The sequence below is a fragment of the Magnolia sinica genome, chromosome 7 (genome assembly GCF_029962835.1).
Source record: "Magnolia sinica isolate HGM2019 chromosome 7, MsV1, whole genome shotgun sequence".
In the NCBI taxonomy this organism is placed as follows: domain Eukaryota; kingdom Viridiplantae; phylum Streptophyta; class Magnoliopsida; order Magnoliales; family Magnoliaceae; genus Magnolia; species Magnolia sinica.
Genome location: NC_080579.1, coordinates 29,442,495 through 29,457,650, shown reverse-complemented (window position 1 = coordinate 29,457,650; position 15,156 = coordinate 29,442,495). Strand labels below are relative to the sequence as shown.

Below are 15,156 nucleotides of genomic sequence, written 5' to 3'. Positions count from 1 at the left end.
TGGAGAAATGCATTCTTAACATCAAGCTGAAACAAGGGCCATGATAAATTAACGGCCAAGGAGAGCACAACGCGAATGGAATTAAGCTTAGCCACCGGAGAGAATGTCTCGAAGTAATCCACACCATGAGTCTGTGTGTAACCTTTAGCAACAAGACGGGCTTTATAGCGATCAATTGAACCATTTGGAAGAAACTTGATTGTATAAACCCATCGACAGCCAACATGTTTATGGCCTACAGGAAGTGGCACAAGATCCCAAGTATGATTCTTCTCAAGAGCAGACATTTCTTCCATCATCGCCTTTGTCCAAGCAGGACTCTGAAGAGCATGTGAGAGAGATCTAGGAATAGTCTGTGATGAAAGGGAAGCTGCAAACGACTGAAAAGACGGTGAAAGATGATCATATGAAACGAAATTACTAATGGGGTGTTGAGTACAAGATCGTGACCCTTTGCGCAAGGTAATGGGAAGATCTAAACTCGAGTTAGGAGAGTCACCTGAACCAACATCCAAAGTGAGCGGAAGGGTGGATGGCCGAGCTTGTGAAGATTTATCTCGACGATGATACACCCACAGAGGCTTAGGCTCACCCATATCACCAACAGGATACTGAATAGAGGGGAGATGAGTTTTCCCATAATCACTAGTGGAAAGAGGATAAGAGTCATACTTCCCCTGACTCGCAAGAGGATCACAAAGGGAATGGCCTGGGGAGGAGAAAAAAGAAAAATCCTCAAAGAAGGTGACATCGGTAGAGACATATTTCTTGCGAGTCAATGGGTCAAAGCAGTTATACCCTTTCTGACTCTGAGTATACCTGATAAAGACACATTTAATCGCCCTGGGGCTAAGTTTATCATTACTCCCATCCAAAATTTGAACAAAGCATGTACAACCAAAAACTTTAGGTGGCAGAGGAAATGGATTATCATGAGGATACAATATAGTAAATGAAGATTTGTAAGACAGAATACGTGAGGGTATACGATTAATAAGAAAAGTAGCAGTTAAAAGAGCATCACCCCAAAAATGTTTGGGTAGATGCATACCAAGCAGAAGGGTGCGAGCAACGTCAAGAAGATGATGATTCTTTTGTTCTGCAATACCATTTTGTTGAGGAGTGTAAGCACATGACGTCCTAGACAAAATACCACGTTCCTGCAAGAAGGACAGAAAGGCAGTAGACATGTATTCTCCCCCATTATCAGAATAGAGGGATTTGATGGAACAATGAAATTGAGCGCACACTTCATGATAAAACACTTTAAACGCATCAAACACTTCACTTTTAGATTTCAAAAGATAAATCCAAGTCATGCGGGAATAATCATCAATAAAGGTAACAAAATATCTAAATCCAAAAGTCGAGGTAACTGGAGCTGGTCCCCAGACATCCGAGTGAACTAGATGAAAAGGTTGAGATTTCCTCCCAGAAGAGCTAGGAGGAAACGTAGCACGATGATGTTTAGACAATTCACAAATATTACAGCATAATGGTTTAGTGACAGATAAGGAGGGAAACAAAAGTCTCAATCTAGCAATGGATGGGTGGCCTAAGCGGCAATGCCACCGAGTCATGGACTCTCGATCTAGAGAAAGGTTACTAGAAGCGGCAACATGTGTATCATTGAGAAGATAAACGCCTCCTCGCTCATGCCCCCACCAATCACTCTCTTCGTCTGTAGGTCCTGAAACAAACAATAAGAAGGAAAGAAGGTGATGGAACAATTGAGTGATTTAGTAAGAGAGCTAAAAATTTAATGGAAAACGAGGCACATGCAATACGGAGGACAAAGACAAGGAAGAAGAGAGGGATGGAACCAATCCCAGAGATGGGAGATTGGGTTCCATCTGCGACTGTGACATACTGAGTGGGAGAAGAAGGAGAATAAGAAGAAAAGAATTGCAACTTACTAGTCATATAGGAGGAAACTCCAGAGTCGATGACCCAGGAGGTAGGAGGATGACGCAAGAAGGGCAGTACTTGATTGGGCCGAAGCTGCGTGAGAAGGCTCAGGAATATCCCGAATGTGAAGCCGCATAAGGGCATCATATGCCGTCGGAGAAATGATAAGAGACTCCCCTGAAGTAGTCTGCTCAGTTGTTGGGGTGGAAGATTGTGTCCCAGAAGCAACGGTTGAAGCAACAGAAGTAGCGGCATACGTAGGACGACCATGTAGTTGTCAGCAATAATCAACAGTGTGATTAGTTCCACCGCAATGTGAACAAATGCGGGAACCTTCACGTCCTCGTCCACGTCCACCATGACCACGAAGACTACGGCTGCCACGACTGCGATCTCCCTCGTGGCCTCTACCATGACCGGCAAAACCAGAAATGCGCCCTGAGCTCAAGGATGGAACCCGAAGACCAAGGGAGGACTGATCGCCAACAAGATGTGCCGAACGCTCGGGTGGCACAAATGAATGAGAAGGAAGAGTAGAGGCCATAGCACGCTGACACATGGCATAGATTGTCGTCAATGGGGGGAGATGATCCTGCATAGCAACCTGATCGCGAACGTGAAGATAATCAGAACTCAACCCAGCGAGGAACTGCATGATATGAGTATCATCCCGTTGCTTATGAGCATGTTCATGATCCTCTTTACATTTGGAAGGAAGAGGCTGATACATATCCAACTCATCCCACATACCCCGAAGCGTCGAATATTAGTCTTTTAAGGATCTGGAGTTTTGTTGAAACCGACCAATTTCTTGAATAAGCTGGAATACCCGTGAAAATTCTGAGATTCCGAGAACATATCATGAAGCGTATCCCAAATGCCTTTAGCCGAGGATAAAAACATCACTGAGTGGCTAATCGAGGAATCCATGCTATTCAACAACCATGTAATAACTTGATAATTCTCCTTTGTCCAAGACTTGTAGGTAACATCTGTAGAGCTTGGGGGATCATCCAAAATATATGACAACTTGTCACGGGCTCCTAAAAGTACTTTTACAAATTGTGTCCATTGAAGATAGTTGTCACCATTCAACCTAATGGAGGTAATCTACAAGGGGTTGGATTCAAGAGACCCTATGCCAAGAGATGAGGGCCCTTTGTCAGCCATAGTAGAGTCCAAGAGAAATAAACCTATGCCAAGAGACCCCCTATGCTAAGAAAGACTGATTCAAACAACTCTATCTAACTCAATCCTTCAAGATAACAAGATATAAACTTCAAACAAATATCAATCATCCAAAAAACCATGAAACACAGTAAAAAAGGGCCTGACGAGTGAAAAAACGGCCCAGCCGCATGCCCGTTTGAGGTTAAAAACCTCTCAAACATTGATCTTAAGTAAAAAATCCACCATGGATAGCTTGGGAGGAAGATTTGGGTTCATCTTGAGCAAAGAAACCAAAGAAAGCTTACCTATTTGAGGCAGATCGAAGAAAAACGAAATCTGGGACCGATTTTTGAATTTCTCTATTTCGCCCAAAATACCATGAAATGAGGCCCAATAAATTCTGAAAAAATCATGACAAATCTTCTAAAATCAAGATCTATCAAACCCCTAAACTTTTAGCTCAAACGGAGTCCATACGTCTGTACAACGTTGACGTCAGCAAGGTGACGTGTCGCCTCTCAACCCGTTGGATGCGGAATGTCTGGATCTTTGCTCTGATACCAAGTAGAGAATGATTTGATGAGGATAAAGTGAAGAAGAGATGAGAATATTGAGAGAGAAGGAGGAGAGTTTGGGAGAGATAATGTGTTAGGCTTGCTTGCCCTAACACATATTATTTTATTATGATAAAGCATAAAGTACACCGCAGGAGAATAGGGAAGTGTGCACATGCACTTACACTAAAAGAGCCCACACTAACCACACACAATACACAATACACTAGCATTCTCTATAGGCCAGGGGAGGACTCCAAAACCCTTGATTGTCAGCTCGATTTGAGATGCGGTCTGTGCGTGATGCTCCGCCGAAGTTTCAGCCCTCCTGTAGGGTTAGATTCTGGAAACTGGCTGTAGGGAGAAGAACTGCTGCAAAAACTGGCGGATTCGAAGCGAGGTTGATTGTAGAAGGGGAAAATATAGATGATAGAGGGTAGGGGCGGATGTGCATAGATGTAGCTTTGCACCATGGTAGTTAGCCCTTCGAAAAGGGAGGGCTTCGCACCCATTTGAAAATTTCCACAACTCAGAGACTCAGAGAGTAGAAAAAAACTTGCAAGAATTTTTATTAAACTTCAATGAATCAAAAGAATTACAAGGGGTGCCTATTTATAAGAAAATTGTATACTCCAAAACTCGCGCCATGTGCGCAACTTATTACTTGGCGATGAAGTAAACCAAAATAAAAACTAATCAAAGAAATCTAAAACGTTTATGATATTCTAAATAACATAAATAATCAAAACCTAAAATATGAAATCAATCCGACTAGTGAGCCCCGATCATGAGAGCCCATGATGGGCTTTATTTGATTATCGGGCCCAATCGAATAAACTAAAACTCCGTCTTCTAACTAGGAAGCCCTCCCTGGACGTTGTCATCGAGTCATATCGACGGTGGGGCCCTCCCTCTCCTTCCGTACATGCGTAGGGGCGGCGTGCATGCGCATGTGCGCGTGATGTCCCCATCAGAATGAGAATGAATTAATATAGAATTGTTGATTGAAGAAATGAGAATGAATGAATTTAGATTGTAGATTGTAGAAATGAGAATCTAGATGTAGAACTAGAAAATGAAATGAATGAGAATATGAGATAGATGTAGAGCTAGAAAATGAAATGAGAGAATGTATCTAGTTCTAGAAACTTAAAACTAGAAAATGAAATGAGAGAATGTCACTAATAAGAGAATGTAGAAAATGAAATGAATGAGACATATTGTAGAACTAGAAAATGAAATGAGAGAATGTATCTATAAACTTAAAAATAGAAAATGAAATGAAATGAGAGAATGTAAATTACTAAATTGTACTAACAACTACTATTAATTAGTAAGAGAATGCAGCAAATGAAATGAATGAAATGAGAGAATGTAGAACTATGTAATGTGAGACTTGGAATTCGATGTCATCTTGCTTTTTGTATCTTGAATCTTGATTCGTAATTGAAACTTGAAAGAAGTTGGAGCTTGGGCCTTGGAGACTTGGAACTTGAGAGTTGAATTATGGAGAATTTAAGAGAGAATGAGAGATTTGAAAGTATGAGAGTAGAGGAGAGTTTAAGTGAATGAAACTTGTGTATAGAGGGGACTTGAAGGCTTTTTTATAGGCAAAATGTCCAGATTTTGCAAAAAAAAAAAAAAGAAGGTTCCCAATGGTCAGATTTCTGACCATTGGGTGAATATGCGATCGCATATGGTGTATGTGATCACATAAATCGCATATGCAATTGCATATTCTCGCATATGCAATATATGCGATCACATATATGCATTGATCGCATATGTGATCAATGCATAAATATGCATATATGCGATCACATATTCACATATGCTCCCACACATTACAACACTGGGACTCATAATGGAGATAGAACTTATCTTATTACATCAAGCTCTAGCACTAGCTATGTTATGGAAAAGCAAGTGTTTTTGTCTCCTTCCTTGAGCTAGAGGGCATGAGACCTCTGCCTCCATTTACTTTCTTGTTTTATCTTTCCAGAGTGAATAGAGTAAAGAGATTCTCGAGTGGCTATTTCTTCGGCTGAGAGTCGGCCTAGCTCTTTTTCTTCGCCTAACTAGATGGCAGCCAGGGTGTTATTAACTTAAACATGCTATCCCATGTATTCCCTTCTCCACAACGCCAACTTTCTTTTTATTAACTTAAGCTTTTAGCAGAGGACGAAGCCAGGGAGACTGCAATGGATAAGGAAGTCCAAAACCTTCAACTTCAACCCACAAGAGTTCAAAATGAAAGGGGTTGGGGCCCCAACTCTCCTTGACAAAGTCCAAGAGGATTTGATGGCGGTCAAAGGTGGGATGAGGTAAGCCACACCAAGAAACCATGGGGAAGGAGTCTATCTAGTTAGGCGAGACAAGAAATTTGTCGAGGTGAGAGAGAATGGGAGGAGATTGGCTATTCAAGCAAGTGGACTTAATGTCCTGGAGTGTAAGGTCGATGAAGTTGTTTCTTGCAACCCACTTCTAGTAGTCGTAGGCTTTAGGAAAGATGACTACCATTTGTCTTCTCGAAGGAAAACCAAATCACATTGATACTGCCTTTGAAACACTAAGACATCGACTATGTTTTCCTCAGTGTTTTAAATAGCAGTAGCGTGATGCGTAGCGCTTACCCTCTATAGCGTGTAGCGTAAATACGTAGCGTGTAGCGTAAGCTACACGATACTTCTATTTTTTTAATTTAAAAATAGGACAAATATAATAAATAGTGAAAAAAAAGAGAAAAAAAATATAAAAATGCCTAAAAGATGATTCATTTTATAAATTATAAGCATGTTCAAAAAAGTTATTAGTTATCATTTATCAAAAGCCAATCCACATATATAATCCAAATTAAATAATTATCACATCAACAATTTTCTAAGCTAACCACTTTAATTAATAATGTCTAATTGAAACCATAAGTCACAGTTATGAAAAAAAATAAAAATCCCATAGGTTAAAAGTATCAAGTACAATGCAAGTGTTACATTCCTCAACATTAGAAACAAAGAAAACGTGAAAAAAAGAATAAAAAAATAAAACAGTAAAAAAATACATTGTAGCTTACGCTACGGACGCTACGCGCTACATAGCTGTAGCGTACGCTACGACCCCCGTAGCGTACGCTACAGGGGATTTACGCTATTTGGGACGCTACGTAGCGCTACGGCCACGCTACGCTACGTAGCGTACGCTACCGCTACGCTACGGGCGCTATTTGAAACACTGGTTTTCCTAATCGCATTGAGGTCTTCCTAAAGCAGATGCTAAATAGCAACTACATAGGTACCATAGGCCGCCGTAAAGATCCATTTGAAGCCAGATGAAGGGCATTTAAAGACCATCGAAACAAAGAAGTCTCCACTGAGAAAATCTTCTTCGACCCAAGACCTGAAGTCCTAGGCCACCAAGATTTCCCATCAGCACCTAAAGCATCTAAGGAGACCCACTTATTATGAGAGGAGTCCAGATGGAGGCCATCAACAAACGATTGACCCACTAAACCTTGAACCCTTATAGAGTGATGATTTGGGCTTTGAAACAACAACAAATAATCCTTGACGAGAGCTCTTTTATGCCCACTCCTAGGGTCATGAGCATTCCAAGAAAAGGATCTTCATTGAGGAACCAACTTCCCTCTTCTTCCCTTCTTCACACTTCTAGAGTTGGAACCCGCTTCATAGTTGATGGAAGATTCTAGACGGTCTCTCTCTCCAACCTTTAGGAGATTTGTGGTTTATTATTATTATTTATTTTATATCTCCTGAGCCATCATGGCACCTCTCACCTTTATAAGCTAAAATATGGCGATGTAGTTGTCGTTATGATTATGAAAGACACCCTCACTGATTTCCCAAACTTGATAAAGGCCGCTTTAATCCAAAGAGGGTTTGTACATTTGGAGAGGATATCATTAACTAGAGAATGGGGCGACGAATCGGAGTGGTCTAACGTCAAAGAATTTCCAGATTAGGCTTGAAGAGTGCGCCTCGAGGGACTGCAATTGCAAGGAGCAGCCACACGTCTAGGCAGAGTGGACGAGGCTAGCACCATCATAGTTGTCATTAAGAGCGCTGTCGTCATTGAGATAGAGGCTAATGAAACAAGCAAGGTGTCTTAGCAAGAGCCTCAACGCATTGATGTGAGGGAGTCTTTATGGAGGCACATGGCTTGAGGGAAAGGGATGGTAGGGACATTAGCACCAAGATGGGGGCAATCCACGATGCCATGGCCGTTTGACAAGGATGAGTGAAGGGCACTCCATGTAGTTGGGTTGTGGAGAGATGATTATGTTCATGGACCCTACCTAAGGCACTCAAAGTTAGGCTAGGAGAGGGCCTAGATGGGTTGGCAAAAGGCTTAGGAGGGCCGTGGGGTGGGCTAGGTGGATTGAGAAAGGGGCTAGGGTTGGCCTGAGGTTGGGCTAGGTAGACTGAATTTTATTTATTTATTTATTTTTTTGGGGCAGGGGGAATATGTCATCACTATTGATTGCCAAAGTGCTCCACCTATTGGAAAATCAGGGACCCTCATGAACACCCACCTTCATCACCTCTTGCTAGATCGTGATCTGGAGACGGTCGTCCCCCTTCTAGTATGGAATCGAGGAGGGGATGGGGAATAGGGGTGTTAACAGGCTGGGCCAAGCTATGTCCAAGCCCGACCTGCATGTCCAAACTCGGTCTGAGCTCAAGCCTGGCTACACAGAGAGAGAGAGAGAGAGAGAGAGAGAGAGAGAGAGAGAGAGAGAGAGAGAGAGAGCTCTTGTGAGATTTGATACAAAATTGAAAAACAAAAATAACTTTGAGATTTCAACTCTTGTCCCCATGATTTTCTCCTCAATTTCACCATCAAGATCTAAATCAAAACCATCAAACAAACACAAAGCGAGGAAGAAATGTTTTTTTTTTTTTTTTGGAGCTAAAATGCATTTATACTCACCCATTGATTGATTTTGTTTTGGATTTACTTCAGTTCTACCTCGGGATTGATTTTGTTTTGGATCTGCTTCAACTCAATCCCTCTGGCTTTAGCTCCTCCACCTCTCCTCTTTCGATTTTAGTAGAGAGAGAGAGAGAGAGAGAGAGAGAGAGAGAGAGATTTTGTTTTAAATTTTGAATTTTAAAATTGTTATTGGGTTGATTCAGGTTAACGGGCTTTTAGATAGGTAAGTCCAAGCCCAACCCGACTGAGAAATAGACTTGGATTTTAGGCCTGAACTCGGCCCTTGGGCTTGATACTCCAGCCTGGCCAGGCCGGCCATGCCCGAAAGCCTGTCGGGCTAGCCCAACCCATTGACAACCCTAATGAGGAAAAGCCTTTTCTTCCTGATCTGAATGCGAGCCACTTGGAGTTCTCTTACACTTTACATCATAGGATTGAACACCAAAACTTCATCGATAATGGTGTTGATGGCCATCAAGAACTCCCGACACCAAAGCTCCACTGGAATTCCTCTGAAAGTGAACGACAAGGCGTTTGAGCCGAAGATGGAGTTGTTTGCCCACCGGCGCAGGGATACCATTGGGCCATTGAAATGTAGAGCTCCCATAGACAGTAGTGATGATACGGTCGATGGAAATGCCCGTCTTAAGATTAAGAAGAAGCTCGTCATCACTCAGGGGCTCAAGACCATAATCTCCTTTGTTGAGCTTGCATTTAAAGCTTCAATTGAGATTTAATGCCCATCATAGAGGCACCCACTCGACTTTTAATTGCAAGGCTCTAGACAAAGGCAACCACAATTTTTTCCATCGTGAACCAAGCAATAGACATCATCTGACCGGTTGTGACCACATGATGTGTTGTGGAGGTGGAAGGTTGGAGGAAGAGAACTCTACAATAACATCCTTAAAAGAACGACCATTGGTTGGTGAGTTCCCGACTTTTCTCTTTTGTGGCAGAGTTAGGGACATATTTGGCCATTTGCCGCAAGATCTTGATGCTGTTGTAATCGAAGTGTAGGAATGAGCCTTGGATGCTTCATAGGTCTCCATTTGAACGAAAGCCAACCTCGACTGTCCGAGGAGCCTTCTTCTTTGGGTTGACGGTATCCTTAACTACCCTTGCCTTGTAGAAAACCCAGTTGAAGGCATAAGAGTCCCACTTAATCGGAAAGTTGGAGATGAAAAGAGTCAGGTAGATTGGGAGGCGATGCTAGGATACCTTTATAGGTGGAGCTGGGGGTCGCCTTTGGTATATGGTAGTCTATCATGTAGCATAAGCTACACAATCCTTAATATTTTTAATTAAAATAATAGAAAATATGATAAAATTTACAAAATAGATAATTTCAACGAGTTCTTGACTATCCATCTAGATCATCAACCACTTATTTCCATGTAAAATCTCTCTCTCTCTATCTCTCTCTCTCTCTCTCTTTGCCTTTAGACATCTCTAAGTGTGACTTAAAAAAAATTATTTATTGAAACATCACAAATTCATGATATAGACCATAATTGGGATGGTCCAGATTCATCTAAGTGCTTTATCTGCGATATGGACCACAATTTGGATGGTCTGGATTAGTTTAATTTAGTGCCATGTGTCATAGGTATAAGTCCACCATTTTAAAATAGGTGTTAAATTAAAATAGAAAAACACAAAAAAAAAAGAAGAGATTTCAGGTAGCTTACGCTATCCAAGCTACACACCACGCTACAATACATGTAACGTATGCTACATGCACTGTAGCGTACGCTACATACCCTGTAGCTTACACTACTAGGGAATTACGCTACTTGCGTATGCTACGTAGCGTTTTCGCTATGCTATGCTACATAGCGTATGCTACGTAGCGTTTTCGCTATGCTATGCTACATAGCGTATGCTACACACTACGCTATAGTGCTATTGAAAACACTAGTCTATCCTTGCTCGTTAGACTCCTTGGCCAGGTGCGAGGTAGGAGCTCTGCTGAGAATGTCTTTATGGATATCCCTGGGGTGAGACGAGTGGTGATCTTGCCTTCGACATGAGAGTTGAACATTGCCACAAACCTTCCCCTTGACATGGGAGGTGATCTTGCCCTCGGGGACTTGTTAAGGCGATGCCTTTGAGCAGGTGGTAGATGGCTCTCAAATGAATATGATGAAGATGTGGAGTTAGAAGGGCCAACATGAGAGCGTCTTTTAGTCTTCTCCTGTGAGCTACAAGAATATCTAGAGAATTAGACCTTCATTGCATGACTTTTCGATCGGGACTTCTCCCGCGCCTTCTCCTTAGCTCGGGATTTGCCTCGATTCAGCTCCTTGGCATCGTCCTGGTGTCTCTGTATCTCCTTACCTTTGTACCTAATCTCCTTGCTTCCTTCTTCTCGCTTCTTTTCTCTATCTTTATCTTTGCCTCTATCTTGATGCTTCTTCTCCCCTTGGAAGATTGAGAGATAGTCCATATCGTTTTCTTAGTTAGGTATTTGAAGCAAAAAAAGAAAAAAAAGAAAAGAAAAAATAATAATAAAAGAAAAGAAAAGAGTTTGGAGGCAATGAAAACTAAAATGACAAAAATCATTTTGACTTTCTTTTCTTTACATTTTCTTTCTTCCCTATTTTTTGATCTCAGTTTCTTATAGGGTCAGTTTGGGAACTACGAAACCATTTTGTGGAAAACAATTTTCTATTGAAGACTGCATTTACACTGTTTATGAGCACAACATATTTCTAAAAATGGTGAGGAACTGTAATTTTCCATGGGAAAATAATAGTTTTCCCTACTCAACCAACAGGAAATTCGATTTTCATGGAAAAAAAAAAAAAAAAAAAAAAAAAAAAAAAAAAAAAAAAAAAACTATCATCTCATCTTATACGAGGCGATCAGTGGTGGGGCCTGCATCACAAATGATCGAAACAAATGACTAAATCTTCTCTACTATAATCAACATGGTCTGTTCATTACCCTAGCTACTAATCAAATGGTTAGGATTGTCCAATCAAAATTAAATTTTGGGAGTAACAAGGAGTCAAAGGTCGGCCCCACATCATGGATGGATTGGACCTTCTCTATTATAAGCAATATGGACTATTCATTATCCTGGAAATCTGTCGGATGCTTAAGATCATTTGACCAAAGTGACTTTTTAGGAGGGACAATCAATAAAAGGTGGGCCCCACATGATTGATGGTCTAGAACATTGGTCGCACCTTCTCTATTATAATAAATATGGGCTATCCCCATTCCTAGCCATTGACTAGATGGTAAGGATCAATTAACAGAATTTTTTTGGGAGGGATGGGCAATCAAATATGGGCCCCATATGATAGGTGATCCAGATCGTTCATTGGGCCTTCTTTATTATCATAAATAATGTAGACCATCCATTTTCCTATCCATCGATCGGATGATTAGTATGTTCCTATCTCATGGTGGCTCTCTTTGGGGATGGTCCAAATCACTGATTAGAAGTTATGATAATAAATATGGTTCGTTTATTTTTCCAACCATTGCGTGAATGATCATCCCTCCTAAAAGGGGAGCTAAGAGGACTATTTTGTGGAAGACTTTGTTGAACAGTTTTTATTTCCACGCATTTCCATGTAAAGCATTTCCATTTCCATGAATTCTACAATATTTTCTTTTACTGGTTCACAAACAGGTGCGTAAACTTTATTTGTGACCTTGGTTTTAATATTTAGATTTTCTATCTGATCTTAAAAAAATCACTGAACATTTTTGTTTCTTTGTTTCATGTTTGCATTTTTTTTTTTTTCGAGTAGAGATTTATTTTATTTTTTTCATTTTTATTGTGTTTGTGTTATCTTCTAGGAATTGAAAGAAAGGAAGCCCGAGTTAATGCGATGCGTTCTGCAATATCTGAGACTTTTCCTGAGCCAAATCGGCGTTTATTACAGAGGTTACTCTTTTCATTCATGAAATTCTTGCTTCTATGGTATATCTGTGAATCTTTACATGAAGTCATGTGATTAGGTTATTGTTAAATATGGATTAATCTTTGAGACCCTTTATATTTTATTCCTGCCCATTGCATCGAATTTTATTGTATGCACTCCTAGTTTTTGTAGCATTACAAAGTTTCTTTTGAAACTAATCTTGAAAATCAATAAATTATTGATTTCCTTGCAATACTTCTAATGTACGTTGTTTTGATAGTCAATTTTGCTGAAAGAAGAAAATTACATGAAGTAGGGGAAAACCTCCTTTTCCATGGTTGCAGAAGGTTTGAATGAGCTGAGTCTAAAAGCAACAGATGTTGAGCTCATCAGGTACTTCACTGTTGGATCACGGAATGTCGTGATAGCACATCTTCATTTCGCCAATGATATGGTACTCTTGTGATTCTTGTAGAGATGAAATTGATGGTTTCAGGGAAATCCTTTGATTTTTCAAAGGGGTGTTGGGCTTGCGGATTAATTTCAGCAAGAGCATACCGGCCGGGGTGGTATCGGAGGCATCTTAGATGTAGTTTCTTGCTGCATGCATGGGACATGATGTTGCTGCCCAGCCCATGAAATATTTAGGGCTTCTCCTTGGTGCAAACCCATGGCTGGTGTCAACTTAGGACATGGTGGAGATGTTCAAGAAGCTAGCTGCTTGGAAAATATCTCACGTCTTGCTGGGTGCGTGCATGACTCTTACAAAAATTGCTTCAATCAATTTACCCACTTATTATCTTTCAACCTTTTAGATTCTTGCAAAAGTTGTGGAGAGGATTGAAAAGATCCAAAGGGTTGTGGGAAGAGTGTTGGTTTCAAATTCAATTTCATAATTTGGGATGAGGTTCAAAAGTCAAAGGCAGAGGGGATTTGGGTGAGGAAGAATAAAAGTGAATAGTTGGGCCTTTCTTATGAACTGGTGGCGGTGGTTCAAGATTCGAATGCCAAGCCCGTTGGAGAAAAGTTATTACAACAGATAATAAACAGATATTGGAATCCAAAGGGTTTGGATTCTTGCTGTTGTTATTAGATGGAGGGTTCTCTCATTTGGCAGGCCCTATCGAAGTTCAGTGATAAGTCAAGAGGAGTCCTGAAGTCTTTGCCAATGGGGTGAGTTTTGAGTTCTGTGTAGGCAAAAAAATTTCGGTTTTGGGAGATTCATTGGGTGGGTGATGCTGAGCTAGCAGATGCTTACCTCATCTTTCCTCTGTCTTGGAAAAGGAACATCCTTGTAAAAAAAATATTATGAAATTCCTGGGGAGTCGTGAAGTCTTTGCCAATGGGGTGAGTTTTGAGTTCCGTGTAGGCAAAAAAATTTCGGTTTTGGGAGATTCATTAGGTGGGTGATGCTGAGCTAGCAGATGCTTCCCTCATCTTTTCTCTATTTTGGAGAAGGAACATCCTTGTAAAAAAATATTATGAAATTCCTAGGGATGGATAGTTGTAGAGTGTCTTTCAGGAGCGACTTATTAGAGTTTGAGGATTTGGAATCCTAACGATTCTTGAGATGTCCACCTTCTAAGGAATGGGGAACGTTGACTATTACATGGCTTGGGAGAATTTTCTGCTAAAGAGTTTCGCATTACTTTGCTTCCACGATAGTTTTCCATGTGCAAAGGTTTGGGGATTCTTGCCCTCATGTTGAATTGTTCTATCTTTCAAAATAAATAAATAAATGTTGAAGTGTTCTCCTCGAGTGCGGTGGCTAACAAGATTCTTATCCTAGACAACTTGGAACAGATGGGCATTTCCTACCCTAAAATGGGCTTGAACTAAGGTATTCAATAATGGTAATGGTGTCTGTAACAGCCATTGCCATTATATTAATGACCCTTGTAACCACTGTTACGGATGTGTGTTTATGGCCACAGCCGTTACATTAACGGCCCTCGTAGCTATCGTTGCGAATATATTTGTGCGTGTGCATCTGTGTTTGTGTTTGTGTGTGTGTATATGTGTTTATTTATTTATGGAAAAATCTATTTTGGCCTTGTAACAGACTGTCACGGGTTATTTTCTGTAACAGCCATTACGACCCTGTAACATGTAACTGTTACATTGATACCATTACATAATGGCTGTTAAGAAATTGTTTTAGATTACCTTGGCTTGATGATGGGGACATCACACGCACACGCGCACGCACGCTGCCCCCTTCGCACGTACGCCAGATGAAGGAGGACCCCACCGTCGAACTGGATCGATGACAACGTCTAGGGAGGGCCTCCTAGTTAGGAGATGAAGTTTTGATTCAAAAGAGTGGGCTTGACAATCAAGAAAAGCCCACCATAGGATCTCATGATTGTAACCCACTAATTGGATTGATTTTATATTTTAGGTTTTGCTTATTGTTATTATTTAGAACATCATGAACACTTTACATTTCTTTGTTTGGTTTTTATTTTAGTTTACTTCATCGCTAAGTAATAGGTTGTGCACATGGCGCGAGTTTTGGGGTCTAGAGTTTTTCTATAAATAGGCACCCCTTGTAGTTCTTTTGATTCATTGAAGATTAATAAAAATTCTGCGTTTTCCTACTTTCTGAGTCGTGAAGCCTAATTGGGTGCGAAGCCCTCCCTTTATCGAAGGGTTAACTACCGTGGTACGAGCCAATTTATCCTGGTTTGCCCCCA

The 15,156-nt window shown here is 40.8% G+C and overlaps 1 protein-coding gene across 4 annotated transcripts in view; it reads left to right on the top strand.

Annotated features, from left to right (window-relative positions):
• LOC131251259 (rho GTPase-activating protein 7) overlaps nt 1-15,156 on the top strand; it is a 107,704-nt gene that overhangs the window by 40,911 nt on the left and 51,637 nt on the right. For all 4 annotated transcript variants that reach the window (XM_058251875.1, XM_058251874.1, XM_058251877.1 and 1 more), the window contains exon 11: nt 12,396-12,483. In XM_058251875.1, the coding sequence (XP_058107858.1) occupies nt 12,396-12,483 (88 nt within the window). The remainder of the gene's footprint in view (nt 1-12,395; nt 12,484-15,156) is intronic.